Below are 27,500 nucleotides of genomic sequence, written 5' to 3' on the forward strand. Positions count from 1 at the left end.
CCCCCTGGTTCCTCTGGTTCCCCCTGGTTCCTCTGGTTCCCCCGGTTCCCTCTGGTTCCTCTGGCTCCCCCTGGTTCCCCCGGTTCCCCCTGGTTCCTCTGGTTCCCCCTGGTTCCCCTGGTTCCCCTCAGAGCCCTGCTGCCCCGGCACACTGTGGCCTGCCTCCCTGCAGGGCCTCTCACCAGATACAGAAACAACCTGATATCGCCTTTCTCCTGTGTGTTTGTGTGTGTATGTCTGTGTGTTTGTGTCTGTGTGTGGGTGGGTGTGCACCTGTGTGTGTATGTGTGAATGTGTGCGTGTGTGTGTGTGTATATGTGTGCATGAGTGTTTGAGTGTGTATGTCTGTGTGTGTGTATATGTATGTATGTGTGAGTGGGTGTGTGTGTGTGTATGAGTGTTTGCGTGTGTATGTCTGTGTGTGTTTGTGTGAGTGAGTGTACTAACGCGTGTTTGTGAGCCCACTCGGAGCTCGATCCATCCCGTCAACCTGCGGTCCGGATATCTGGGGAACCCCAAAGCCCCGGGTGATGAAAGTGAAGACAGTGAGAGGCGGGAGTGTTGGAAAGCGCCTCCTATCTGTCTCTTCCCATTCAGCCGCACAAGGGCATCAGCTCAGGTGATGACGGCTACACAAGGCTATCATTCAGAACAGGAGCCCGATTCCCCAAACCTCCTGTCTTCAGCGGGGGAGGTCTGCACGGGGCGCGAAGAGACTAAATCAAATAAATACGTTGCCACGGGGACCTTCAGCCGCATCGTGAGCCAGTTATAACCCGCTCCCCCCCCTCACATGTGTTGTGAATAACAGCGAGTTGTTTTCACTTTAGGCTACTTACACGGCGGGTTCGGCTAAAACCTAAGAGTTTCCACTAGTTAAAGAGTTATGAGTTTCCAGTAGCATTAGAGTTATGAGTTTCCAGTAGTTTTTAAAATTATGATTTCCCACTCATAATTCCAGAACAATCAGTTTCCTGGAAACAGCTTCCTGGAAACAGACTGGCAGTGACATAATAATAATAATAATAATAATACAATAAAACGAAAAATAAGTAAATAGTATTGATACTTAAAAAGTAATAAAGTAATAATATTGTAGTAGTAGTAGTAGTAGTAGTAGTAGTAGTAGTAATAATAATAATAATAACAACAATAGTAACAGTAATGTGTTGAATAAATGAATAAAAGTATTGCATTTTGCAGTGATTCTCATGCTCAGTTCACCCTGCGGCTCATAGCAGCCGCTCTTCACCTGCAGACTCCGCACACATCAGCTGAGGAGGAGAGGGAGGAGAGGGAGGAGAGGGAGGAGAGGGAGGAGCCGGCAGGACGGACAGACGCTGGGTCGCGCAGCGTAGCCGCGAGCGTGTCAGCAGACACGCAAACAGACCGCAGGGCCTGCAGCGCCGTGCCCTCCAGAAGGACCATTAATCAACCTGAACCGGAGTCCGCACACAACAGAAACAGAAACTGTGGAGCTGCCGGACAAAGAGGAACGGCAAAGAAAATAATCCACGGTGATATTCCCTGATCTTGGAATTATAAGGTTCTATCTGCGTTCCGAGTGGTTTTGAGAGATTGACCTTCAAAGATACCAAAGTGAATGGGCAAGTCTGTCCATTTTCATTTGCACGAATGCAAAATAAACCTTTCCAAATGTGTTCCAAGTTTATGCCACGGCAAACCTGCTCGCCCTGTTAAGTGACAGCCGTCACCGTGCGGCAAGATGGATTATGTGGGGTAACTAAGGAGCTCGGTCCCCTCTCTCCGGTGGTTAGTGGAAAGGGTGATTTATGACCCCGCTGTAAATCTCTGTCATATGTGAACGCAAGCCAGCTGAGCGAGCCATTTAATATGAAGTATTCAACACCAATCCTCATCCTGAGAAGCCAGCCATTTTCTACAATAATAATAACGCCGATGAAAAACTCTTTTCGGTCACATTTCAACTCTGAGCTCCTGGAACTGCAATGAAAAATATGGGGTGGGGGGGTGTGGAGAGAGGGAGAGAGGGAGAGAGGGAGAGAGAGGGAGAGAGAGGGAGAGAGAGGGACAAACAGACAGACGGACAGAGAGAGAGAGAGACAGAGAGAGAGAGAGAGAAGCATGGAAGCCATTTTCTCAGTCGCACACACGTTAATACAAAAGAGCTTTATCCTTGAACTGCAGCTCAAATACCTGTGGGATGAAATAAAAAACCTCAGAGAATTTCATTAGATATTCTCTGGCCAACTGTCAGATATTTCCAAAGCTAAATAGAAAAAGGGGTGTAAGGATCTCAGGGTCTCCGGCAGAAAGGTGCGGGTGACAGGCCGTCACCGTGACAGACAGACAGACAGACAGGGGCTCGCTGTGAGGGGTGCGTTTCTGCCAGCTTAGTCACATTTTGGGAAAAGTGCGGCAGCTTCTTTTACCAGATGGCGGGACGGCGGTCCAGTGCACCGCGGTCTCGTAAATTCAAAAGCTAAATAAATCAAACTCAGACGGAGGGATAACATCTTTCAAAATGAAGAAATTCGGGCCCTTCACACGATCCTCTGTCAGAGGGGCTCGCTGGAGCGAAAGCCGAAAAGTGGAAATGACTAACACATTGCGGGAGGCTCTTCAGCACTCGCTGGCCTGGAGGCCGCTTCTCCGCCCGCCGTTTGGACCCTCGACCTCTCCGGTGTCGCCCGCTCAGAACCAGGTCCGGAAAGCGAAAGCCCGCCCCGGCATTCTGTTCCAACCCGCCCGGACCTGCTAATTAGCATTAGCGATCGTTCGAGCCAGGAGGGCGGAACGGATCGGTGAAATCCGCTGGCCGAGTTTGCGGGCGGAAGAAACATGCGGCGGGACTTTGACTTTCTGACCCCTCGACCGAAACACCTCCGCTCGGAGCTTCGTCCGACGCTGAACCGCGCGGTTCTGCCGCGGTTCTGCCGGGCTCGGTCGGGAGGAGAGCAGCAGAGAGCAGTCAGAAACCGGCTTACTGAGCAGAAATACCGTGAGCGCTGCTGCTGTCCAAACGCACACACAAACTTTTCTCTTCTATTTATTATTTTAAACCAGAACAACCGTCGCCGAGCCAAATGGGACTCGACGCATCTGTCTTGAATAAAGAACGTGTGTGTGTGGGGAGAGAGCGAGCTCCGTTCCAAACGGGGGCCGCGTCTATTACCCCGAAAACTCCCCCCATCCCGCTGATTAAAGGGGTTCGGATCGATTACGCCGGGGCGATCGAGCCGCAGTCTGCCAGGAAGCCCCCCCCTCAAAGAGAAACGGGGGGCCAAAGCAGGGGAAGTAAGCCCCTCTTTCGGTGGCGAGGGTGACCTGTCCGCGGGGACCGCTCCGGCCCGACCACACAGGCGACCCGGTCGGTGCCGTGCTCCGTCCCTCATCCCGCGCTGACGCGCCGCACCGGTACCCCAGAACCTTCAAGACAGCCCCGTTCCATCTGGGGCCTGGTCTGAAATAACAGTGAGGTCAGCCCTGGAGGGGGGGGCCAGGGGTGTGGGCGAGCCAGCGCTCGGTCAGAAAGGGGCTATATTTCTCTAAATTTACACCCACTTTTGAAAGAAAAAGAGGGGTGTGTGCGAAACCACATGTGTGTGTAGGTGTGTACTTTAAGGGGGGGTGGGGGGTGGTTTAATATTTTCTCTGACTGCAAATAATTAAGTGGGCGAAATTTAAAACGGGTGCAGCCGACTTTAAAGTTCGGTCAGGCTACATCGGCTACGCTAAAGCGCGCTCTGTTTCTAATTCCTCGTCACCTCAACCGAGCACTGAAAACCAAAGTCAAACCTATCTGCGCACACCTAACGAGACACCCCCGTAATACCCCCCCAACCCCCCCCCCGCCCCGACGGGCAGGAGAGGGGTTGGAGGTGTCCCCTCTGACCCGAACAGGAAGCACGGATCCAGGGTTCGACAGGAAACGCGGCCAGAAAATCTGAAACTACGCTGCCAGGTTCCTGAGTGAAAGCTGGTTGCAATTGAATCTCATTGTGAAGTTTGCTGATTACAGCGGGCCAGAGATCCCATTAAACTCATTATGGTTGTGTTTATAGAGGGGACGGACCGGGGGGGTCAGCGCACTGTGATAAAAATCTGTGTTTATAATGGAAAACGGGCATAATGGTGGCCTTTCACCGAGACTCCGGGCCCAAAAAGCAAAGATTCTCTGGGCTCAATTTTCAACCAGGAAAAGAAAAACAAACACTTAAAACCTTCCTATTACGGTCCCCTTCTGTGGCCTGACGGTATGAGAGCGCGCCATACACTTTCATTTAATAAAGAAAAAAATATGAGCATAACAAGACGTATAAAATACAAAATTGACTTTTAAAACGAGATGCCAGCTTTGCGGTGTAACGTAAAATGCAGTTACAATTTTTCCCCCTCCGTTTGTCTTCCCAGAGCCGGCCTGAAGTTTGGCTTTCCCGTTCATTTTGTGCCTTCTCTCCAAACAAATCCGAGTAGCTTCATCCCTGCTCTAGGACACAATGATGGGCCCGGATAAACACGCTGTCAGGGAAGGTTTAATTCCCCTTTTCCCGGAATTGCGCTACATTCATCATTGGCAAGCCCGTTGCGCAAGAGCGGAGCGGTTAGGAAGCCGGATCGGTCTAATGGGAAATAGCTACAGGTTCACATCCGGGGCAGGGCATTACAGGGGCACTGCTAAGCATCGGGGCGCTTTAAGCAAACTGCCCCAGTGAGCATCCCGCTCTGTGAACGGAGGGTCTGTTAGCTGCGGTTGATCGTGGAATGAATATAATAATATATGGACAAACAAACAAATGGAGCACTGTCTGTCTGACCAAGGCCGTTCGACCGCAATTGCTGCACACTGAGAATATTTCTGCTTAAAAACACATGCTGAAGGAACCAGCCACTTTCTACATGTGCAAGTCTCTCCCTTATGCGGAAAACAAACACTGCCCTCTCTCGTTAACGGCGTGTTACCCATCGACCATATCTGTCACACCCTGTTCGCCTCTCCTTCGGGACCATTACACGCAGACATTAACCTTTCCATGTGTTCATTACAAACAGTGAGGTCTGCGCAGACCGCTTTAATTTGGGCGTCCGTATCGAGTGCACGGCGTAGGAATTAAAAGCCCTTTAAAACTGTGTCGCTGTCCAAATACTTACAGACCCGGCTGTACGTAACACACCCTAAGCTCTGCCCGGGGGTCCTTACATCCTTAATAAGCCTCGTGACCTCTACCCGACGACCACGTAGTCATGGGAGGAGCCTATGGGTACTGCTCGCCACATCGTGATTGAAGCCAGCTTTGCCGATTGGTCGATTCACTTTTCTGTTTAGAAACCTTCCGATCGGCCGGGATAGTGGATGGGGGGGTGTGTGTGTGTATGTGTGTGCGTGTGTGCGTGTGTGTGTGTGTGTGTGATGTGGGTTCTGCATTCAGGTGTGAATGCTGTCGTTATGCCCTAGAGGAAGATATGTCAGCAGACCTATTAGGATTATTAGGATAAGCAAATGAGAAATGAAGCAAGGCTGGGAGTCGCAGGGGCAGGAGGGAGAGCCGCCTCATCTGTGTAAACGTCTGTTACCACAAACAGAGGCAGCAGGCTGGCCTCGTGGTCGGGTGTTCGACCAACTTTAAACTCGGGTGCGTGAGTGTGTAACGTGTGTGGGTGCATGACTGTGTAGGGCGTGTAGTGTGTGTAGTGTGTGTATGCATGTATCGTTTTAGGTGCTGCACACCAAATCTCGTTGTACTGTTTTTGTGCAATGACAATAAAGCTTTCTGATTCTGATTCTGATTCTGACTGGCAGCAATGGAGTTGCTGGTTTGAGCCCCTGGCCGGCATATAGGGATGCTGACCTGAATCCGGAGAGATGAAGTCGGGTCCCTAAATGAAGGAAGAACCCTGTCTCTCTGGGCTCTCTGAATAAGGCCCTGAACCCAAAAACTCTCTCTCGCCCCACGTGCAGCTGTTCTGTCCGCCATTTCTCCCAGGGCGCCTGAACATGTTCTCAATGGATCAAGGATAAGGGCTTTAAACAAAGCGTTAAAACGTACATCAAAAAATAAAATAGAAACAGGTTGGCAGTCACACAAACCAACAAATAAACAACTGCAAGAAAAAGCAAGTCATTTCTACATGCAGAAGCCCAAGCCCAATACTCCTAAATCAAAGCTGAGAATGTGCAATTTAACCGCACGTGAACGCTTTGATTACAAACCAAAAATGGCGGCGTACGGAGCCAAATCATGAAAAAAAGAATGCGTCTTCGTCCCAAACATTACGGAGCTCACGGTACGTAAGGTACACATCATCAAACCGACAGGGCTGGCCGCTCGGATGCAATTTAGGAATTAAAAGAAAAAGGAAGTGGTGATTACGTTTAAATTTTCCAACCAATTTAACTCTCAAGTTTACTCTGGCTGCTGACCAGCCTGTGGATAAGGGCCATGAGCGTGAGCAGAGGGCTCACACTAAGCACGCGGCTGGGTGGGGGTGGAACCAGCAGCTGGGGACCAATGAGACGCAGGTGGGGGGGGTCAGAGACCAATGAGACGCAGGTGGGGGGGGGGGGAGGGGGTCAGAGACCAATGAGACGCAGGTGGGGGTGGTCAGAGACCAATGAGACGCAGGTGGGGGGGGGGGTGGGTCAGAGACCAATGAGACGCAGGTGGGGGGGTGTCAGAGACCAATGAGACGCAGGTGGGGGTGGTCAGAGACCAATGAGACGCAGGTGGGGGGGGGGGTGGGTCAGAGACCAATGAGACGCAGCAGGTGGGGGGTGTCAGAGACCAATGAGACGCAGGTGGGGGTGGTCAGAGACCAATGAGACGCAGGTGGGGGGGGGGGGTGGGTCAGAGACCAATGAGACGCAGGTGGGGGGGTGTCAGAGACCAATGAGACGCAGGTGGGGGGGTGTCAGAGACCAATGAGACGCAGGTGGTGGGGGGGGGGGGGGGGGGTCAGAGACCAATGAGACGCAGGTGGGGGTGGTCAGAGACCAATGAGACGCAGGTGGGGGGGGGGGTGGGTCAGAGACCAATGAGACGCAGGTGGGGGGGTGTCAGAGACCAATGAGACGCAGGTGGGGGGGTGTCAGAGACCAATGAGACGCAGGTGGTGGGGGGGGGGGGGGGTCAGGGCAAAAGAGCCGGGCTTCAGAAACGGAAGGTGATGCAGTTTTATTTGCCTGAAGGGACACTGCTGTGTTATCCCTAAACCCCAATCAGTCCAAACCGCTTGGAAATCACAAAAGACTTCTGCGGTGTAAGCATGGCAAACACCAGAAATGATGTCGGTTTGGACAAGTATTTTTAAATGTTCTTTCTATTACTTTTCCTGAGAAAAAAGACAATAATATTGCAAATGAGGTGAGACAGTTTGACTCATTTCAATAAACTCTCATGTCAAGCAGACAGCAACTTAAACAAGCTAATATTTTCTACTTGAAAGAAACCAAGTAAGATTTTAAGTGTCGTTACAAGACTAAAGTTAGACATGAGTGACTGGTAAGAATCTGCTGAGCGACCGTTGCAGAAGCACAAGTCGACTATGAGGTGGTGCGTTCGAAAAAAATTAAGCGAGTCAGAAGGAATGCGTGGGGAGGGGGGGGGAGATGAAGTTGAGAATTCCTGCCGGCTGACCGTCACGCACGGATCTGCAGGGGCTGGGGGTCCACAGGACCGGCGTGGGCCGGAGGAGGGGACGGAATGCCCAGCAGCTTGTGACCAGATGAGAAGCACGACATGAGAGAGCTGCTCACCACACGCGCAGATTTCTGTCAATGCCACCACCCAGCAATGCACACTCACACACACACTCACTCACATACACACACACACACACACACACACACACACACACACACACACACACACACACACACACACACACACACACACACTGTGCACATATAGTCAAGCCATATGTATATACTGTACAAACACACACACTCACACACTCACACACACAGTCACACACACACACACACACACTCACTCACACACACACACACACACACACACACACACACACACACACACTCACACACGCGCACACACACACACACACACACACACACACTCACTCACACACACACACACACACACTCACACACACACACTCACACACACACTCACACACACACTCACACACACACTCACACACACACACACACACACACACACTGTGCACATATAGTCAAGCCATATGTATATACTGTACAAACACACACAAACTGTGCGCACACATACACTGTAGAAACGCACACAATGTACACACCCCCCCCCCCCACACACACACACACACACACTAAAAAAAGGCTGAGTAAACTATAACATTCCTGTAAAGGCAATGAAAAGCAATTACTGTATCCCTCCCTCCATTCTTCCCTCCGTTTCCCTCCCTCTCTCTCTCCCTCTCCCTCTCCCTCCCTCTCACCCCCTCTCTCTCCCTTTCCCAATGTGCAGATGTGCAGATATCCTCGCCTGTTAATATTAACACAACAAGGAACAAAAGCAGCGCTTTGTAATCCAAACACATCGACCGTTAATGCGAGGAGCAGGGATGGTTTATGACGTGACTGGTTTATAAAAGGGCTCGGTGTTCCGCCAGCGTTCCCCGGTCGGTTTACAATACTTCACAGTGAGCGGTGTCTATATCAGCGCAGTCAGACAGGGGGTTTCTGGGCCGTGAGGGGCAGCCAGAGGTTTCCGTCGCCCGTCGAAAAAAGCACCAGGACGGAGACAGGGAGCCGGGGGGGGAGTGGGGAGGGCGAAATCTAGGGTGCGAGCGCGTAAACTCCAAAATGTCTCGGACAAACAAACATTCCGATGAGGGGACATTCATCCGGTGGCATTCGGAGTACAATGGCACCCTCTGTTCGCGCAGGGGGGGGAGGGGAGGTAGGGGTGCAAACCGTGTTTCTCCTAAAACTATTCTCTGTTCAGCATCCGGCCCCCCCCCCTTCCCGACACTCCCACAGGTTGGTTTGGCCCCAGACCCAGGCGCACGGCAAGCCCTGTCGTGCAAAGCGGACGAATGGCCCGGTAACGTAGCAGCAGCACAACAGCGCTAATTCAGTGACCCGCACTGTAAACCTGGACACCGCGCACACACCCATGTGTTTACAGAAAAGGCTTGGGCGGACCGTGTTTGGAGCACAGAACCGTTCGGTGGGGATAGACCACCGTCGCATATTGTGGGGTTGCAGGGGGGGGGGGGGGGAGTGAAATGTCAGGTGAAGGAGAAGAGTGATGAGTGTGTGTGTGGAAGCCCACGCCCCTCCCACACTGGGTGTGTGTACAGAGGGTCTTCACACCCAACGCAGCAGGAAGAGGAAACGGTCGGCGCAGAGGACCCCCGGAAATGCCAGGAATGTGACAGCTCGTTGTCGGAACTCCGCTTCCCTCAAACATTCCAAGCAAGGCATTCCAGGCACAAAACACACACACACACACACACACACACACACACACACACACTCCTGGGGTCCTGCAGCTAGGCCCGCTCATAACGTGAAACACGGTCAGCACTTACCCACTGGCGTTGCCCAGTGACACTGAGGCCAGAGAGGAGCTCAGCTTCCTGCTGTCCCAGAGACGGCCCTCTCTCTCCCGTACCTGAGGAACAGCAGAGCACCATTACACACACGCACGCACGCACACACACACACACACACACACAAGACGGCCCTCTCTCTCCCGTACCTGAGGAACAGCAGAGCACCATCACACACACACACACACACACGACGGCCCTCTCTCTCCCGTACCTGAGGAACAGCAGAGCACCATTACACACACACACACACACACGCACACACACACACACACACACACACACACGCGCACACATGCATACGCACACGCACACACACACACACGCACGTGCATACGCACACGCACACACACACACACATGCATACGCACACGCACACATGCGCAAGATGAGCACCACTATATACAGGGGTATGCACACATACACATACACACACACGTTTAATCCCCACCTGATTAAAGGCAGTGGTCAGGATGTGGTCCGAGTCCTTGATCCACAGTATGCGTGAGTCCTTGTGGTTCTGATGGCCGACTGCACTCTGTAACAAACACAAACCAGAGCTCAGTTCTCTGTGAAGATCCCGGAGGGGAACAACACCAGTGTGTGTAGCTTTGTGACCTCTGTGCACACTGTGGTTTACTCTGTGTCAACACATTCACAAGGAAGCTACTGATGATGTTGATGGAGGCTCGATTCGATTCGATTCGATTCGATTCGATTCGATTCGATTCGATTCGATTCGATTCGATTCAATTCAATTCAATTCAATTCACACTTTTTACAGAATAAAGATAATTTACAGAGTAACAGAAGGGCAAAATGAAAAGGGCAAACACCATGCCAGAACCCCAACATAGCAAGTACCTGAGGTAAAAAAAAACTCCCTCAAGGGGAGAAGCCCCTGAAATCCACTCAAAAACCCTCAGATTCATTCAGTAAGAATGTGTCACAAGCGGGGGAGTGCGGGCCCGTTTTGGACTGGGCCGATGTTTTTCCCGCTAAAGTTAGCGCACTCGTCTAAAGAAGAGCAGCAATTGAAGGCGATAACCCCACTGTAAGCGAGGCCAGATGTGGCAGTGACTCACGGGCAGCTGGAAACATGGCAGACGGTGACAAGTGGACGAGGACTGAGAGAGACTCGCTGAACCGCCTCACCCTCCCCAGCGACCCAACGCTCCCGCAACGCTCCCGCAACGCTCCCGCAACGCTGCACAAACGCTCTCTGGTTACAGAAACGACACGACATCGCAAAGAGAAACCAGGTGCATGTGGGACCGAGGTGAGCGGCAGGGCAGGGGCAGGTCAGGTTACCGTATCGCCGTGATTGGAGAGAACAGACTCTTTTGGCCCCAGTGAGCTGTGACTGCATGAGGAAAGATTATTGGCCCGAGTGAGCCAAGTCTGGGATCTTTGGCCAAAATAAGTACTGATTGGACAAGTCCAGACTCTTTTGGAAATGGAGAACATTGATTGGATGAGCACAGACTCATTTGGCCAGCTTAAGCACTGGTTGGATGAGGACAGACTCTTTTGGCCAAAGTAAGCCCTGATTGGATGAGGACAGACTCTTTTGGCCAAAGAAAGCCCTGATTGGATGAGGACAGACTCTTTTGGCCGAAGAAAGCCCTGATTGGATGAGGACAGACTCTTTTGGCCAAAGTCAGCCCTGATTGGATGAGGACAGACTCTTTTGGCCAAAGTCAGCCCTGATTGGATGAGGACAGACTCTTTTGGCCAAAGTAAGCCCCGATTGGATGAGGACAGACTCTTTTGGCCAAAGTAAGCCCCGATTGGATGAGCACAGCGTCTTCTGGCCCCAGTCAGGCCATCACGGAGAGAACTCCACACGGAGGAATGTGCAAGCGTCGCGAAACGGCAAAGCCACTGAAACCAGACAAATAGCGCGTTGAGAAAAAGAAAATGGCAGAGCTCCCAGCGTCCCCTGCCAAAGCCGCGGTATGCCTGAGCGTGCGGTAGCGCAGATGCGCGGGGCCCTCTTGCCGCTATTAAGCCTGGCGAGAGTTTCCGTGGAGCGGATTCCACCGCAGGCAGCCGGCCCCCGTCTCCGCCGAATTACCGCCGCCGTCGCCGTGCCAACCCGCCGGAGAGAGCGTGACACCGCGCCGCGGGTTCCAGAGCGGGAGGGGGTGACACTGATCGCCGCTGAGTGTGACGAGGGGGGCGGACTGCAAAAAACGTCTGTTTTGACAAGTGTTTTTAGTCTTTTCTCTCAAGTCGAAAATATTAGCTCAAATATTAGTCAAATGTCATTGGCAGTTTTTTCCTCATTTAGCAAGGAATTATTCCAAGGAATAGAGGAATAGAGATAAGATTCAAAGTCTAAGTATAAGACTAAGATCTGCTTTTTTGTTTTTTTGCAGTGGAGAAAAAAAGTCACAAAAAAGTTAGTAAATCAGAAGAGTATAAAAATACTCTGTGCAGCGCAGAGTAAGCACCTCAAAAAACCACCTAAACAGAGATACGACCCCAGCCGGGAACATGCGGGGTGAATCAATTCTAATCAAAACCCCATTTCCTCCCCACACGACAAAAACCCCCCCTCCCCCCACACACACTCAACCACAGTGAAGCGGTTTAGGGGACAAGTGAACAGGAAAAAAAACAAAAACAAGTTTTGTGCACATTTTCAAAATTCTTCATAAACATTAAGCTTCTTTTCCCCCTTACACACAGCGCGTGTTGTGGAAAGATCCGGAATGGCTCTGAACACGACGGCGGTGTGGCGTAAAAGCTGAGGGGGGCGATGGACACAGGGCTCATGTTGAGGAAAGAGGAACGGAGGGGTTCTCGAAGGCAGCCGCTTCAACGTTCACCCTGCAGGAGGACGTCACGTTGCACACGGGGAACAACACAGGCCCCGTCTGCAGAGCATTACTGTTGTGGAAGAGGGACGATGGGTCTACCCACTGCTGTCAGGGTTGGTGTACGGGCGCTTCAGACTTTGGAACTGCACTACCGAGTATTTATTGAGATGAACGCATGTTTGACCCCAGTTCTGGCCTGTTACTCAACTCCATTCCACCGGATGGGGGGGAAAGGAGGAGAGGGAAGTTTTTTTTTGCAGTACCCCTTTAGTAATTTGTCCAAGTTTAATCATTAAAGGACTGAACAACATGGGCAGTTCCCACACTATTTACCAAGGTAAATGGAGCTTTGTCTCACAGCCATTAGTCACTATTTAAGCTCGCTTAAAATGTAGAGCGTGCGCTATTTTAAATCCTCCCCTCCTTCCACCCAGGGGTGTAACGTCCAGTAATATTCCTCAACACTGGGTGCTATCGGCTGAGGAGACACGCATGTAGTCTCCTCCAAGGCATGGAGGCGGTCTGTAGCGTAGTGGTTAAGGTGAATGACTGGGACACGCAAGGTTGGTGGTTCTAATCCCGGTGTAGCCACAATAAGATCCGCACAGCCATTGGGCCATTGGGCCATTGGGCCCTTGAGCGAGGCCCTTAACCCTGCATTGCTCCAGGGGAGGATTGTCTCCTGCTTAGTCTAATCAACTGTACGTCGCTCTGGATAAGAGCGTCTGCCAAATGCCAATAATGTAACGTAATGTAATCCCTGTACAATGTCAGCCGCTGTGTCTTATAAGCACACAGAAGCAGTTGCTGGATGAGGCTCAGTATGAGTGGGAGGAAGACGCTCTGCTGGTGTGCGATGAAGTGCAGTCGCCCAGGCCAAATGACGACCTCCTATTCCGGGGAGTGTCAGTTAATGCGTGTCCCTGCGGGGCTACTGACCGGTCGACACTGCAGCCTGGATTCCACACCAGAGCGCGGGGCCGGTCCGTGTGCTGAACAGCGCTTTAACGGGGGCGAGCCACCCAGCTGCCCTCGACCCGGTGTCTGACAGCACGCTTGGGGTGACGAGGAGGAGGAGGAGGAGGAGGAGGAGGAGGAAGAGGCCACAGCTGTGCGTAGGAGGACTACCGCAGGAGCCCGGGCGACGCAGGCACCCCCGAGCGACACGTCGAAACGCCGCACACGGCACACGCAGCAACAACAACAACAACAACAACAACAAAAAACGCACAGCTGCAAGCCGGACAGGAAACGCCACACGGTTAAAAAGGTCGACCCCCTCCGAAGAGCCATACATCACCTAGAGCAGGCCACGCGGCCCACGGAAGGAGGGAGAGAGATTTAGCTCCCCTCCTCTCCTCCTCCGCGGACGGGCCAATCTCCGAAGCCACGACGGAGCCAAAAAAAACCTCTCCCCCTCTTCCCCCCCCGCCGGAGAGGCGCACGTGTGACTCAGCGCTGGGGCCAGACGGGTCAGGCGGCGGCCCTTCCCCGTCCCGCTCCGCGCTCGCAGGCGCTGAAAGCCCGTTTCCGCGGGGGCCGCCTCGTTCCCCGGGTAAAAATACCGGCCTTTCGCTGGAGCGCCTGGCCTCCGGACCGCCGTAAATATCCCCGGGCCGTGAGCAGAGCTGGGACAGCGAGAAACTTTATTTACTGCCCTGTCGCTCCGTGACCGGAAAGGCAGAGCGGGAGATTCTCACAGTCGGGTCAAAGAGCCGCCTTCGGGATTGCTATTCAAATTCACTCGAGGGGGAAACAATATGTTTTTGTATCTCTCCTTTTCCTCCATCGGCTAATTGTTTAAGCCTGAACTCAAATATTACATTTTTCTTTATTTTTCTCAAATGAGACATGGTTCCCAATTGCTGAGCTGTCCAGGGGGAGCTCCTGCCTCTTGCCCAGTGCATGCTGGGAAACATATCCAGCCCCTATTCAGCCCGCCAGCTACCCTGACCAGGAATAAGAGGGTTAGATAATGTGTGGCACGCAAAGAGCACGGTTCATGAATTATAGAAAAAACGGAACAGAAACGCGACACGTAAACGGTAGTCTGCTGCCTCTTTCTGGTCCTCCTCCCTCCTCCTAGCCCGTTTAAAAAGTGAACAAACAAGGACGTAGCGTAAGACTGGTTGGCAGTTGACATTTCGCTTAAGGTCCGCCCAACCACAGAACCGTGCGCTGGCACAGGAGTCCTGAGGCCCGCGCTGGGCCTTACACCCGCTCTCCAAATCCTCCACGCGCCGAAGAAAAACAAACACCCGTTGCGGACGCTGCAGTTTGGAGCGGAAAAGGGACGTGTGTCTGGCAGATGTTGCGCCCGGTGATGATGTCATCGCCCAGTACGTTGGGCCCCTCTGCTCAGTGCTGTCCATCACTCTCTCCTGAGCAAACACAGCGCCGGGGGAAGAGTGTTCAGGCCTTACGCACTAACACCAGCACAGCCCGGCCCGTATGGGGGTACAGCCCACTGCACACAGCCCAGTGCGGGGGCCAGACAGCCCCCCTGGGCCCTGTGTGCATGCGGGTGTGTGTGTATGTGTGTGTGTGTGTGTGTGTGTGTGTGTGTGTGTGTGTGTGTGTGAGTGTATATGGCTGTGTGTGAGCACGCGTGTGTGTGTGTGTGTGTGTGTGTGAGAGAGTGTGTGTGAGTGTGTGTGAGTGTGTGCGTGTGAGTGTGCGCGTGTGTGTGTGTGTATATATGTGTGTGTGTGTGTGTGTGTGTGTGTGTGCGTGTGCGTGTGCGTGTGCGTGTGCGTGTTTGTTCATGTGGGTGTGTGAGCCTGACCTGGGTCATGTATATTTTCATAACTCCATTCCAAAAAATGAAATACAGTCCAATAATTTAAGCAACAGAAGTATATTTTCAAATACTGAAGAGTTGTGAAAATTCATTCCTGTGTATACATTCCAATGTGTGATTTCACAGCTGGATATGAAACCGAACAGAAAGTACGGTCTGTACTGGGAGAGTTAGAGGTGGAGTTCAGTCTGTACTGGGAGAGTTAGAGGTGGAGCTCAGCCTGTACTGGGAGAGTTAGAGATGGAGTTCAGTCTGCACTGGGAGAGTTAGAGGAGGGAAAATGGGTGATGGGGAGTTAGAGGGAGAAAGTTTGCAAGAAGAAAAGCAGTGCCAACGCCACAAAAGACAAAAAAGAAAGAGGGAGGAGATGGGACCATGGAGCAGAAAATGTTGACGTCAGCGTCTAACCAGATAATGGGTTCACAGTTAAAAACTTTTCCCAATAAAAATGGAGGAAACCTCCTCTCCCCATTACGGTTTTTCAGATTTCTGCCCGTTCCGTGTTTAAAAGAGGGACAGAGTCTGCCTCACCGCGAGGGAATGTTGATTCAGGAACCAGGAGAACGATCAGGTGTCCATCCCTCCCTCTCCACATATGGTAACCATTTTCAACCCTCGCTTTTCTCTCCAATCCTCCTTTTGGGTTATATTCCGTTCATGTCTTTTTTTCTCTCGTTTGTCTTTCCCCACCATGTCTTTTTCTTTCCATCCATACCTGCTATACCTAGAGATACCTCCAACCTTCTCCTATCTCCTCCCTCCTCCCTCTGCCTTATTCACCCCTTCCTGCACTTCTCCTCCTGCGGAATCCGGTCTTCCTTTCCCTCGCTTCTCCGTTAACAGAAGCCTATCCCCCCCCTTCCCTTGACCTTCTCCTCAAATAGAACGTCACCCCTCCTTTTCTACACCTCTTCTCATAGAGCCATTCCTCCATTCCAATCTGACAAAGGCCAGGAGGGGCTCACAAGAGGGAAAAACAAGAAGAAGAAGAAAAAGAGTGGGGAAAAAATGAGAAGAAAAAGCAAACCAGGCATTTTATTCTTTCATTTCCTCTGCCGCCACCGCATTTCCACCGATAATTAAAAAGGCCTTTCCATTCCCGCTACATCTCCCTGCTATATCTCCCTGCTGTATCTCCCAGTACCCTCTCGCTCCCTCTCTCTCTCCCCCACTCTCTACCTCTCTCCCTCTCCCACTCTCTACCTCTCTCTCTCTCCCACTCTCTACCTCTCTCCCTCTCCCACTCTCTACCTCTCTCTCCCACTCTCTACCTCTCTCTCTCCCCCACTCTCTACCTCTCTCTCCCTCTCCCACTCTCTACACCTCCATCTCTTCCTTTCATTCCCAACCTTACTTGTCAGAGATGGAGACGAGAGATTAGCTTCTGAGCATAAATCAGGGCATTTCCTAAATCTGTCACAGAACTCGCTGCCCTCAAACAGACAGGCCACCAAAGAGCCCCACCCCGACACAGCTCCCCCGAAGAGAGTGGACAAACGTGGGGGGTGTCTGTACAGCTGAACGCATCGCCAGAATAGCGGTCTGCTCCGAAAGTTCATAAGGTGGAGAGCACAGACCAAAACAGGGACGGCTAGAGCACAGAGGCCAAAACACGCACGGCTGTCCAATTATAAAACAGCATTTCAAATAAAACAAAATGAACTTTACTGAGCAGGGGAAAGTGCCTGACCCACAGCCGAGCATTTGTGACTTCTTCAGGCAGGAGGGGCGGGCCACAACATAAGACGCGCACACGGCTGACTGACAGGTGACGGGCATTGTGTGGGGAAACACCGGCATTTTAAAGTGTGATATTCGCAGCCGGCTGAGCGGAGAAGGTGCTAGAACACTGCGGAACGGGTCGCCCGACGCGTTCTTGAACGCGGGAACCGTGGGATAGTTCCCGGCGTGACTCGGCGCGGCTGACTCGTGTTGCCCCTTCTTCTATATGCGGCCTCCGTGACACACGAACGTGAACATAAATCACGCGGGTGTATAAATACGTATACGCAGACACGCACACACGCAATGTAGTCTACATGCATTCACACACATACGCAGATACAGAGTAAGTCAAGTTCATCTCAGGTTCCACCACACATCGATGTTTCCCGGCTCAAGAGCTTGAGGCCTTCTCGAGCCGTTTGTTTACTACCTATTAAGTCCGCTTTCCACTTTCCTTCCCCAACCCCTCGCTTTCTTCCCCTCTCCCTCTTCCCTTCCGCAGAGAGAACACATGTTTAAAAACACAATCTGGATTAACATGCAGTTGATGTGAAACAGGAGGACAATAGCGTAGGCTTCCGGATCCCGATGGGGGGGGGGGCGGGGAAACCGCATAAACTTAGGGATAAATATAGCCACGCAGCATGAATGAATAGGTTACCCAGAGAACCCGAATACGCCCCCACGCCCCCTTCCGCGTGTTGTTTTCATTTTTTCCTGTTATTTTTTTGGGGGATCTTCCCACGACCTGCTTGGGAACTGGCTGTGAGTACGGCAGAGAGAGAGAGAGAGAGAGAAAGATGGATGAGGGGTGAAGAGAGAATTGAATCCTTCACCAAGATTTCATCCCTTCTTCCCTTGACACAACCTGACCTTGCTTGCAATTACTCCACCGTTCATGAGACGCCAATCAGGAGAATTTCAACCAGTCGTGGGCCAGTGGGGCCAGATTCCAGCAAACTCATTGGCTCTCAGGCTCTGGCAGGGTGACATGATTGGTTCTTATTGACGTTTGATTTAATTACGACATATGGTCGCATTTATCTTCCAGTGACAATAAACTCTTTTCAAAATGAATGTTTGGACACACGGTTAATTGCACAGGAGTTGTGCTAAAACACATGTGTACCCGGTGCTTAATGCACATAATTGTGTGGCTGCTGAGAGACCTGAGATTCCCATTACAGAGTTTAATGGGATAATTTCAGGCTGTGGAAAAGAGGAGGACTGACAAGCCAAACGGTGAATCACACAGGAGGTAGATGTGTGCTGCAGGCCCAGAAGCGCGGGCCGGGTCCAGTTCAGCCCCCGTCAGAACCCCCGCACGCCAAGCGGCGCTCTGGCCCGGCTTCTTAACAAAATAAAAGCCGGTTTTCGTCTCGGTTAAGAGCTGGACGCGGTCGGAGCTCGGAATCGGCAGATGTTGGGTGGGGGAGGAATAGGCAGTTTTCTCAGGGTGTATTCCAGAATATCGATAACTGCACTACTGACCGCAAAGACATTTTTAACTGCCTTTTATTTATATTCATTTTATTTTATTTTTTTAAAGCAGTGGGTGTTCGGGCGACGTGTGAAAAAGAGGGCGGAAGGGGAATAGCTGAGCTCTGAGGAAATATCTCCTCTCTTCTCCCCTTGCTCTCTCCTCCCCCTCTCTTCTCCCCCTGCTCTCTCCTCCCCTCTCCTCTCCCCTCTCCGCTCCTCCCCTGCGTGAGAGGTGTCGGTGCCCAGGACGCGGTGCGAGGCTCAGCTCGGCCGCTGTAGCGGACGCTAGCGTAGCGGCGGCCGGTCTGCGCGGCGCTATAAATACGCGGGTGAAATGGAAGCGGCGCTGACGTGCCGGGTGCCCCAGCGCGGCTCCTGGCCCAGCGAGCCCCTTTCTCACCAGTATACGTTTCAGGAGCTGGCATCCGACTCCCCGCGGCTACAGCGCCGTCTTTTTTTATTTTCTGCAACCTTTTCTTCCCCCCTCTTCTTTACCTCCTTTCCATCACTCACACCATTTAGGTCTCATCACAAGCTAATCAGGCCGCAATAATTACAAGCTAATCAGGCCGCAATAATCACAAGCTAATCGAGGCCGCAATAAACATGAACAAATCAGGTGGCGATAATCACAAACATATCAGGTCGCAATAAACACAAACATATCAGGTCGCAGTAATCACAAACAAATCAAGTTGCAACAATCACAAACAAATCAGGTCGCAATGAACACAAACAAATCAGGTCGCAATAAACACAAACAAAATGGCCGGTCGTAAAACATAAACAATTCCGCAGGTCGCAATAAATACAAATAAATTGGCAGGTCGCAAAAACATGAGTCAGCGAGTCACAATAAACACTCATCAGCTAGTTGCATTAAAGCTGTTGACCGCAGCTCAGTTAAGGGATCTAATTTTAGCCATGTTGGAAAAAAGAGAACACAAATATTATTGTACCTATACCTTTCCTGATAACCAATACCTGTGGGAACCAGGCGGTAAACAGATGCTCTCCGCGTGTATAAGGTGACATTCCCAACAGGCTCATGATTTTTCACGAGGCCGATGCAGCAATTTTCGGAAATAGCCGCAGGTCTTTCCACGTACACAGACCCATCAGCGTCGAGTCCCCCGATGGCTTCCTCCTCTCCCCCCCGCCTCGTCCTTTTAAGGAAAACGAGTCTTAAAGTCGCGTTTCCGGAACGCGGGTCCGATGACTCGACTCGTTTAAGGGCACGGGTGCCCGCTGCCAAAAGAGCGGGGAAAAGCGTCCGGGCTGGTGGCAGGAAGGGCCGATGCGGCCCTTACTAAGCCCGGGAGAGAGGAGGGTAACCCAATACGGGGAGATGACTGCTGAGGAGGTCCTAGGTGTAAAAACCATTAGTGACCGTGAGCGCGCAGGAAGTCTCCCCGCTCGCGTCCAGGAAGGGACGAAAACTGCACTCGCACGTTATTATTTTTATTACGTTATTTTTGGGCCCGTAGAAAACACCGTCCCCGTTGCTGACAGAATAGCCCCTAAGAAAGGGATTCTGGAAAAGTCCTGCCGAACAAAATAGATAAATAAAAACACACGCAAAGAAAAAAAACTTAACCGCTTTCTCAGTTAGAATGCAGCGGGACATCGCTTTAGAAGAGGCACCCCGAAATGACACAAAACCAGCGACGCTCCACACATCTGTCTAGCCCGGCCCAGAGCAGTGCTTCGGAAGGAGATGGCGGGAAGCGCTCAGGGGAGAGGCTGGTCACACAGGCTGGTCACACAGGCCTACAAATGGCCTAAAATCCAGTGTGAAATGATATAAAGCACAAGACAAGACAGAGATCCTGTAATTATTTCAACAGGCTTCCCTCCTCAGCCGTATGCCAAACACACGGACAACCCGCAGGCAGGGAGGATCATGGGAAGTCCACCAGGAAGCACACACGGATGAGCTCAACAAGACGAGGCATTGTGGCCATGGAAACATGCTGAAGGGTTCCACCACAGGTTCTCCATAGCAACCAGATGTTCAGTCTGCATTATAAACACTGCTTTCTCTTCCTCAGTGAAGCTGAACATCTCAGATCAGACACAGATCGTAAACATGCAAGACGGAGCACTGCCAAGGATAATACAATAGCATTAGAAGCTGTCCTTGAGCAAGTAAAAAGGATGGACAGAATGTAAGAAAGGAGGTATGGGAAATGTGTCCACTAAAGTGTTAAACCAGCTTTAGTGCGTCCAATGGGAACACAGGACCTGGCCGTATGGGTGCTATGGAGAATCTGCGAGAACTACATTCTGCACCGCAGCAGCTAGAGAAGCAAGCTGAAGAAACTAAAACCGGCATTAACAAATCTGTCCCTCAAATCCAAATCCAGCCCCGCTTATTCTTTCCTCCCAGGTAATCAACTGAGCGGTTTTGTTAAAAGTTAGGCTGATTGGCCAGACCCTCACACCTGACACCCGGGTAAAGGGAAAACCAGCACTTCTCAGTCCTCGAGGACCGGGATTAGAGAAACGAGGAACAGGGTTCTGGAATATGAGAGAACGTGACTGTGCATACGCACAGCAGGGAGAATGGCAAGTTCTAGAAAAGCCTATGCGCGCCCTCATCCTGCGATGGCAGCGTTTGACAGACGGCACCAGCAGCTGAAGACCAGACCCGGCCCCCTAGACTCCCGGCGAAAGATGAAAAGCAATTTGTCGCTGGAGAATAATTCTCTTTGTCGTCTACAACTCTTTCATAATTGCGAGGGTTCTGGTTAGCTGGCTTTGATTGGCCAACGACCACATGAAAAAGCCCTCCCATCTTCAAAGTAGCAGTGCATATGTGCATCCCGGTTGTACCCTACAAAGCTCAGTCAGGACACAAAGACTCCCAGAGAATCAAAGAAACCAAAACGGCCTTGTGCGCACATGCACACAAAGGCACACGCGAACACACACACACGCGCACACGCAGGCATGTACACACTCAGACGCGTGCGCACAGAGGCACACATGCACACACCGTGCGACTCATTTCCTTCTTAAATCTCCCTCTTCCCCCGAGGAAAAAAGCTCTCTTTGTTTCAAACTGGCACCGATGATAGAAACCTTGGCTAAACCCCCGACTCTTTCTACACCACCATACCCCACCAAATCCGAAATAAAAGCCACTGTGCCACAGCCCTGAACTTTTCAACGTATAAAGAGAAGACTCATTCAGTCTGTGTTATTACTGCTCTCCATTTCAGAGAAAATACAGTGCCACACTTCACATTAACCAGGTTAATGAATGGTAATGTGTAAATATGGTCAGGCTATGAGACTACTATGCACCTACACATTGTATAACCAAATTCCAAAAAGATTTGGATATGGTTCAGATCCTTGAGTACGATTTGGTTTTCATACGATGTGTAATGAGGTTCAGAAGACCATTATGTGAAGCAGTTACGGAGAGTAAGAGAAATAGAACATTCCATTTTGTTCATAGTCGCAGATACAGTAATTACACATTAGATATCCAGTAACGACAATGTAATAACAAAGGTAAATCGTCTACCACACGCAAAGTATCCGGGGATAGAATGAAGCATTCCCCAGAGATTTCTGTGGAATCTGGAATTCCAGGAAAGCAGAGGTCAGCTTTTAAATACGTACTCTTCTAATTATGTTCCAAAAATGGACCGATTTGACCTACCCAAAAACAATGACCCTGCCTAAATTAGCAGGTCGCCCACAAGTTCAGCCATCTGGTTCTGTCCCAAACCGAAATCTCTTCCAGCGCTGGGGGCCGGTGGTGTTACAGCACTGGACACAGGATGACCTGTAAGCCAAACGCTGCCTTGCTCGTTCCCTTGACATGACCACACCCATAAAACCCTTTCCCCAAGGCACATCAGCACTAAGACTACAGATCGAAATGGTGAATGGTAAACGGCTGGCATTTATATAGGGCCTTTATCCAAAGTGCTGTACAATTGATGCTTCTCATTCACCCATTCAAACACACGCTCACACTTCGACACATCCCGGGCAGGATTCAAACCGGCAACCCTCCGACTGCCGGACGAATGCTCTTACCACCTGAGCCACTGTCGCCCCAATAGCAAGCCGCGTGCGTATATTTGCCAAAAAAGGAATAGTGCTTGCTTTCGTTGTGGCGTTAAACACGGTAGAGAAAGAAAGGCTATGGCATATGACAGGCAGTGCTCTGTTCTGACTGGTCTGGTCATCTTCCAGCAGTGCTGTGTATGGTGTACGTCCCACCTGTATTCAGACGTTCATTCAGCAGTGGCGACGTGTTATTTTTAACACGAGCCCTGGCTCAACCAGCGCATCATGAGAGGTCAGCATCTGGACCGCCTGAAACAAGGCCGCCCACACACTGAAGGCACAGGGTAAAAGAGTAGCTAAACGCAGTTACGCATTATCAGACTAGCGAGGGGGCAAAAGCCCTCACAGGACCTTCCAGGCCTCAGAGCAACAGAGGCGGCCTATCAAGGGCTGGCCCAATCTCAACAGACCAATAGCAAAAGGCTTCCGCCAAACCAAGATGTTGGTTTGGCGGAAGGAGATACATGCATCTGAAATAACTCCGAAAAACAATTAGCAACCAATGAATCAATTAATGCAAAAAATACTAATGAATCAACCGGTCTGTTACTTGATTTAAACGTTTACCATAAACATATATACGGCCATTCTTTCTGGACGGCGCACAGTAAATGTAGCCTGATGTACAGTGTTAAGGGTTCGGTTCTCACAATGCTCCCCTCTCACACAGCGGGCAGGCCCTGGGCACTGAGCGCTGACCACCGTGACGGGTGGCAGTTAAAAAAGAAAAAAGATGGCGGCAGTTAAAATAATAAGGAGAAAATGGATGTGAGTCAACAGCGCTGAAGTAGGAGACCAGAGGGCCACAATAACGCTGGAACTCTCGGCAGACAGAGTCACGGGGCTTACGGGAAAACCCACTGCACCGGCTGGCCTGGTCGCCTAACCACCAACGCAGTTATTATCCGCCTGCAAATGAGACGAGAGTGAGTGTGCAAAGAAACAATGCGTGTGTGTATGAACATGTGAGTACGTGCAAGTGAGGTGTGTGTGTGTGCGTGTGTGTGTGTGTGTGTGTGTGCGTGTGAGCGGCGAGTGTGACCATTTGTGTATGGACATGTGCATGTGTGTATGTATGCGTGTGAGTGTGTGTGTGTGTGTTTGAGTGAAGAAGCTCGCGTGCGTACGTGCGTGCGTATGCAGACAGCAGTGCTGAGGCTGAGTGTAAGTCATATCTGGGACCACCTCATGAGTGAGACCAGGGACTCTCCCCACCACAAGTCAAACACCGCCCTCCCCATCCCCACCCGAACACACACACTCACTCTGAACAAATAAACCTCCCGCGTCTCGTTACTGCCACCACACCAGGGCAGCAGATCCTCCAGGAATTCACACTCTCCACGGCCTCTCCCCATTGGCCGACTGCTCGCTGCTCGCAGAAAGTACCCACAATGCACTGCAGTCCACTCACAGGCCTCTATGACTTTCTGTTCACAGGAACACACACCTGGTGACCTGGACAGAAACAGAGCAGTGTCTTTCCGCGACTCGATATTAAAAAATAACAGAAACAGAAATTAGCAGTGAACTTCTGATGGTTTTCAGAGAAAGGGAGTGATCCTTGGAGCCAGACAAACCTGCCCCATGCAGAGTGGGGTGGAGACACACATGGCCTGGAGGAGTGTGGGCAGACCACGAGGTTAAAGACTATAAACTTACCAGTGAACACACAAAGCAAAGCTTCTTGCCTGCACACACACACACACACAATCCATACAAGGAAAATTCCAGAAAATTCAGGGCAAGTAGACATTTAATCTTTTGTCACCTCTTCTTTCTTCCCGTTTCTCTCCCCTGTGGTATTATCAATGCAAAAAAAAAAAGACAAAAAAAAATCTTTCCAGACGACAGCAAATAAAGCCCCTCCAGCACACAACCGCCTAAACGGTGAGGGCTGTCATCAGTGCATAACTCCGCACGTTCATCACTGCTGCACCTCCTCCACCTCGCCCTCCAGTGGGGCGAGACGGGGGGACCGCCGAGGGGGGGGGGTGATGATTGATGAGTCGCGTGATTGACGGGGCCACATCACAGGCCTGCGCTGGGTGCAGGGGGAGTGCACGCTCCACGTGCGGCCATTTTGGCTCCAGGTGTCACGCACGTGCGCTTGCTGGCTTAATTAGTCGGAAACAAAGAGGTCCTTGGGCTGCGACTGTGCTAATGAGCCCCTTCCCCCTCCATCCTGCTCCAAAACAACACACACATGTAGAACCTCACTCGAGCCAGCTGGCACACACCCTGAGCCTTCTCTCCAAAAAAGCCTTACCCTTATCCCCCGCTTCATGAACTGAGATTAAGCCCCTCACACACACACATTACTCTCACACACACACACACACACACACATTACCCTCACACACACACACACACACACACACACACATTACCCTCACACACACACACACATACACACACACATTACCTTCACACACACACACATTACCCTCACACACACACACACACACACACATTACCCTCACACACACACACACACACACACACATTACCTTCACACACACACACACACACACACACACACATTACCTTCACACACACACACACACACACACACACATTACCCTCACACACACACACACACACACACACACACACACACATTACCTTCACACACACACACACACACACATTACCTTCACACACACACACACACACACACACACATTACCCTCAAACACACACACACACACACACACACACACACACACATTACCCTCATACACACACACACTACCTGCACACACACACACACACACACACACACACACACATTACCCTCACACACACACACACACACACACATTACCCTCACACACACACACACACACATTACCCTCACACACACACACACACACACATTACCCTCACACACACACACACGCACACAAACAAACGTTCACCTACTTTGGCCATTTGAACTGTCGGACACACCTCATGCATAAAAACACCTACCACAGACACACGCACACCTGCACACATTTGCACACACACGCACAGACACACATAATTACCGCAAACAAAAGCATGTCAACGAGAGGCCCTCTGTTAAAGTGAAAGACAGGCAGGCCTCTCTTCAGGTGAGATAAGGGAATATGTGGCAGTCCAGCTGTAGACCTCTCCCGCTCCAGCCCTGTGGAGAGCCTGCCTCCGGTGCCCCCCCTCCCTCCCGGTCCTGTCTGCCCCCCCCCACCCCCCCACCCCTCTTTTAGCACCTGCTGAGACTCGTTCGTTGTCCCTGATCAGCTCAGCCCTCTGGAGCGTCCTCCATTTGGCAGGAGGGGTGTGTAAATCTACCTGCTGTGTGGACTCCTGCACTCTGCCTGACGGCTGGAATGCACTGATAGAGGAACCTGGGACCTGTTCCCGCACTGCGTGATGAAGCATCAGCCCCTAAACGCCTCCCTGCTCCTCTTCCTCACAGCGGTGCGTGTGTGTGTGTGTGTGTGTGTGTGTGCGCGTGTGAGTGTGTGTGTCTGTACGCGTGCATGCCAGTGTGTGTGAGTGTGTGTGCGTGGGTGCATGTGTGTCTACTTTCCAACTGGCAGGTGATTTGGGGCTGTTCCCATCTCTTGCTGTCCAGGCCCTGTTGTTCCGTCCCCAGGACCATCTCTCTGTGCCGGGACACTGGCTCTAAACCAGCGCTTTTCGGAGAGAGAAGCCTGCCAGAAACCCTCAGCAGGAACCAACTTAAAAAAACCCCCACCTTGATACCAGAAAATTCTTTCCAAATGAGCTTTTTAAAGTGTAACTTAAACCCGGATAAAGGCCATAGAGAATTACAGGGCGCATTCTGTTCTTCAGAGAGAGAGGGAGGAGGAAGAGAGAGAGTGAGACAGATACAGAAGGAGAGAGAGAGAGAAAGAGAGGTAGTCTGGGGGGTAGTTTTTTTTCCATTACACTGGAATGCACCAAATACCAACTGCATCAGTATTTCATAATAAGAAGAAAAACCTTTTTTTAAAAGTAATACCACACATTCCTGAGCCACGCATGTGAAATCATAACCCATCAGCACTCCAGGGTCAGGGGGAGTTCAGCAGCGCCCCCTTTGCATTGTGGGTAATCACAAAAGACGCACGGTAAGACTCAAGCTTTCAGCTGAGATGATCGGAGAACTCTTCTGCTGTGGTTGTGACACTGATCAAAAGAGCCTGCAGATTCATGTTAGTGTCCAAGCTAATCTAACGCAGTGTAGACTACTTCACTGGGATGTAGCGTTCTCAGCAAATGTAAAAAGGCATTAATCATTTGTACCCTCAGGGGCCCTACCACAGATTACTCTTTCTGCTTCCAATATTAAGATTTCAAGTTTTTTTAATTTCATTTGTAACTTCACACGTGAAAAAATAAACTCCAGTATTAACTAATTCATGGGCTCGGTTGGGAACAGCGTGAAGGATGCAGCCCTGGAAAGTGGAAACAGCAGTGAAACAGCACTCATTGAATCGACTGTCTCGTGCAGTAACAGCGTCTGACCAACAGAGGTCGCAGTCCCTTCTCTTCGTGTTAACTTCCAATTCAACTGTGGAAGGCACCAAAATCCCAAAATAAAACTTTGTAGCAAATAGAGAAAAACAATGCTGAAGTATAATTCCATCTGCTCTCTACCTGCTAAAGATACTGATATCCGGGGGTTTGTTTCCAAAAGAATAGCTAAACATGCTCTCCCGGTCGAGGGCCACAGTGTACATATATTAAGCTACTGTGACGCAAATTTGTCCCTTTAACAAGTGGAATATTTCACCCAACCCAGTAACAACCACTCTGATATGGCCAAACGACAAACGTCTGCTCTGCAACATTACTGCGGATGACTAGCACGGTATGTTACAGCCCTTTAATCCCGACAGACACAAAGTACAGAACAGTACAGTACAAAGGTTACATTAATAGCGTAGTAGCATGTGTACTAATACAACTAATAGCAGGTATTACAGAGGTGAGGTCAGGGGAGGAGGTTTTAGGACACCAGACCGTAGAGCTTCACACAACAGGTCCTTCCTTGTGGTTACGATGGCAACAATGGC

The 27,500-nt window shown here is 51.0% G+C and overlaps 1 protein-coding gene across 3 annotated transcripts in view; it reads right to left on the minus strand.

Annotated features, from left to right (window-relative positions):
- Positions 1-27,500, minus strand: part of coro7 (coronin 7) — a 148,039-nt gene that overhangs the window by 91,956 nt on the left and 28,583 nt on the right. For all 3 annotated transcript variants that reach the window (XM_061223924.1, XM_061223922.1, XM_061223921.1), the window contains exons 8-9: positions 9,983-10,069; positions 9,511-9,593 (exon numbers count right to left, since the gene is read on the minus strand). In XM_061223924.1, coding sequence (XP_061079908.1) covers positions 9,511-9,593; positions 9,983-10,069 — 170 coding nt within the window. The remainder of the gene's footprint in view (positions 1-9,510; positions 9,594-9,982; positions 10,070-27,500) is intronic.

This window comes from Conger conger, chromosome 16, assembly GCF_963514075.1.
Source record: "Conger conger chromosome 16, fConCon1.1, whole genome shotgun sequence".
Taxonomy (NCBI): Eukaryota; Metazoa; Chordata; class Actinopteri; order Anguilliformes; family Congridae; genus Conger; species Conger conger.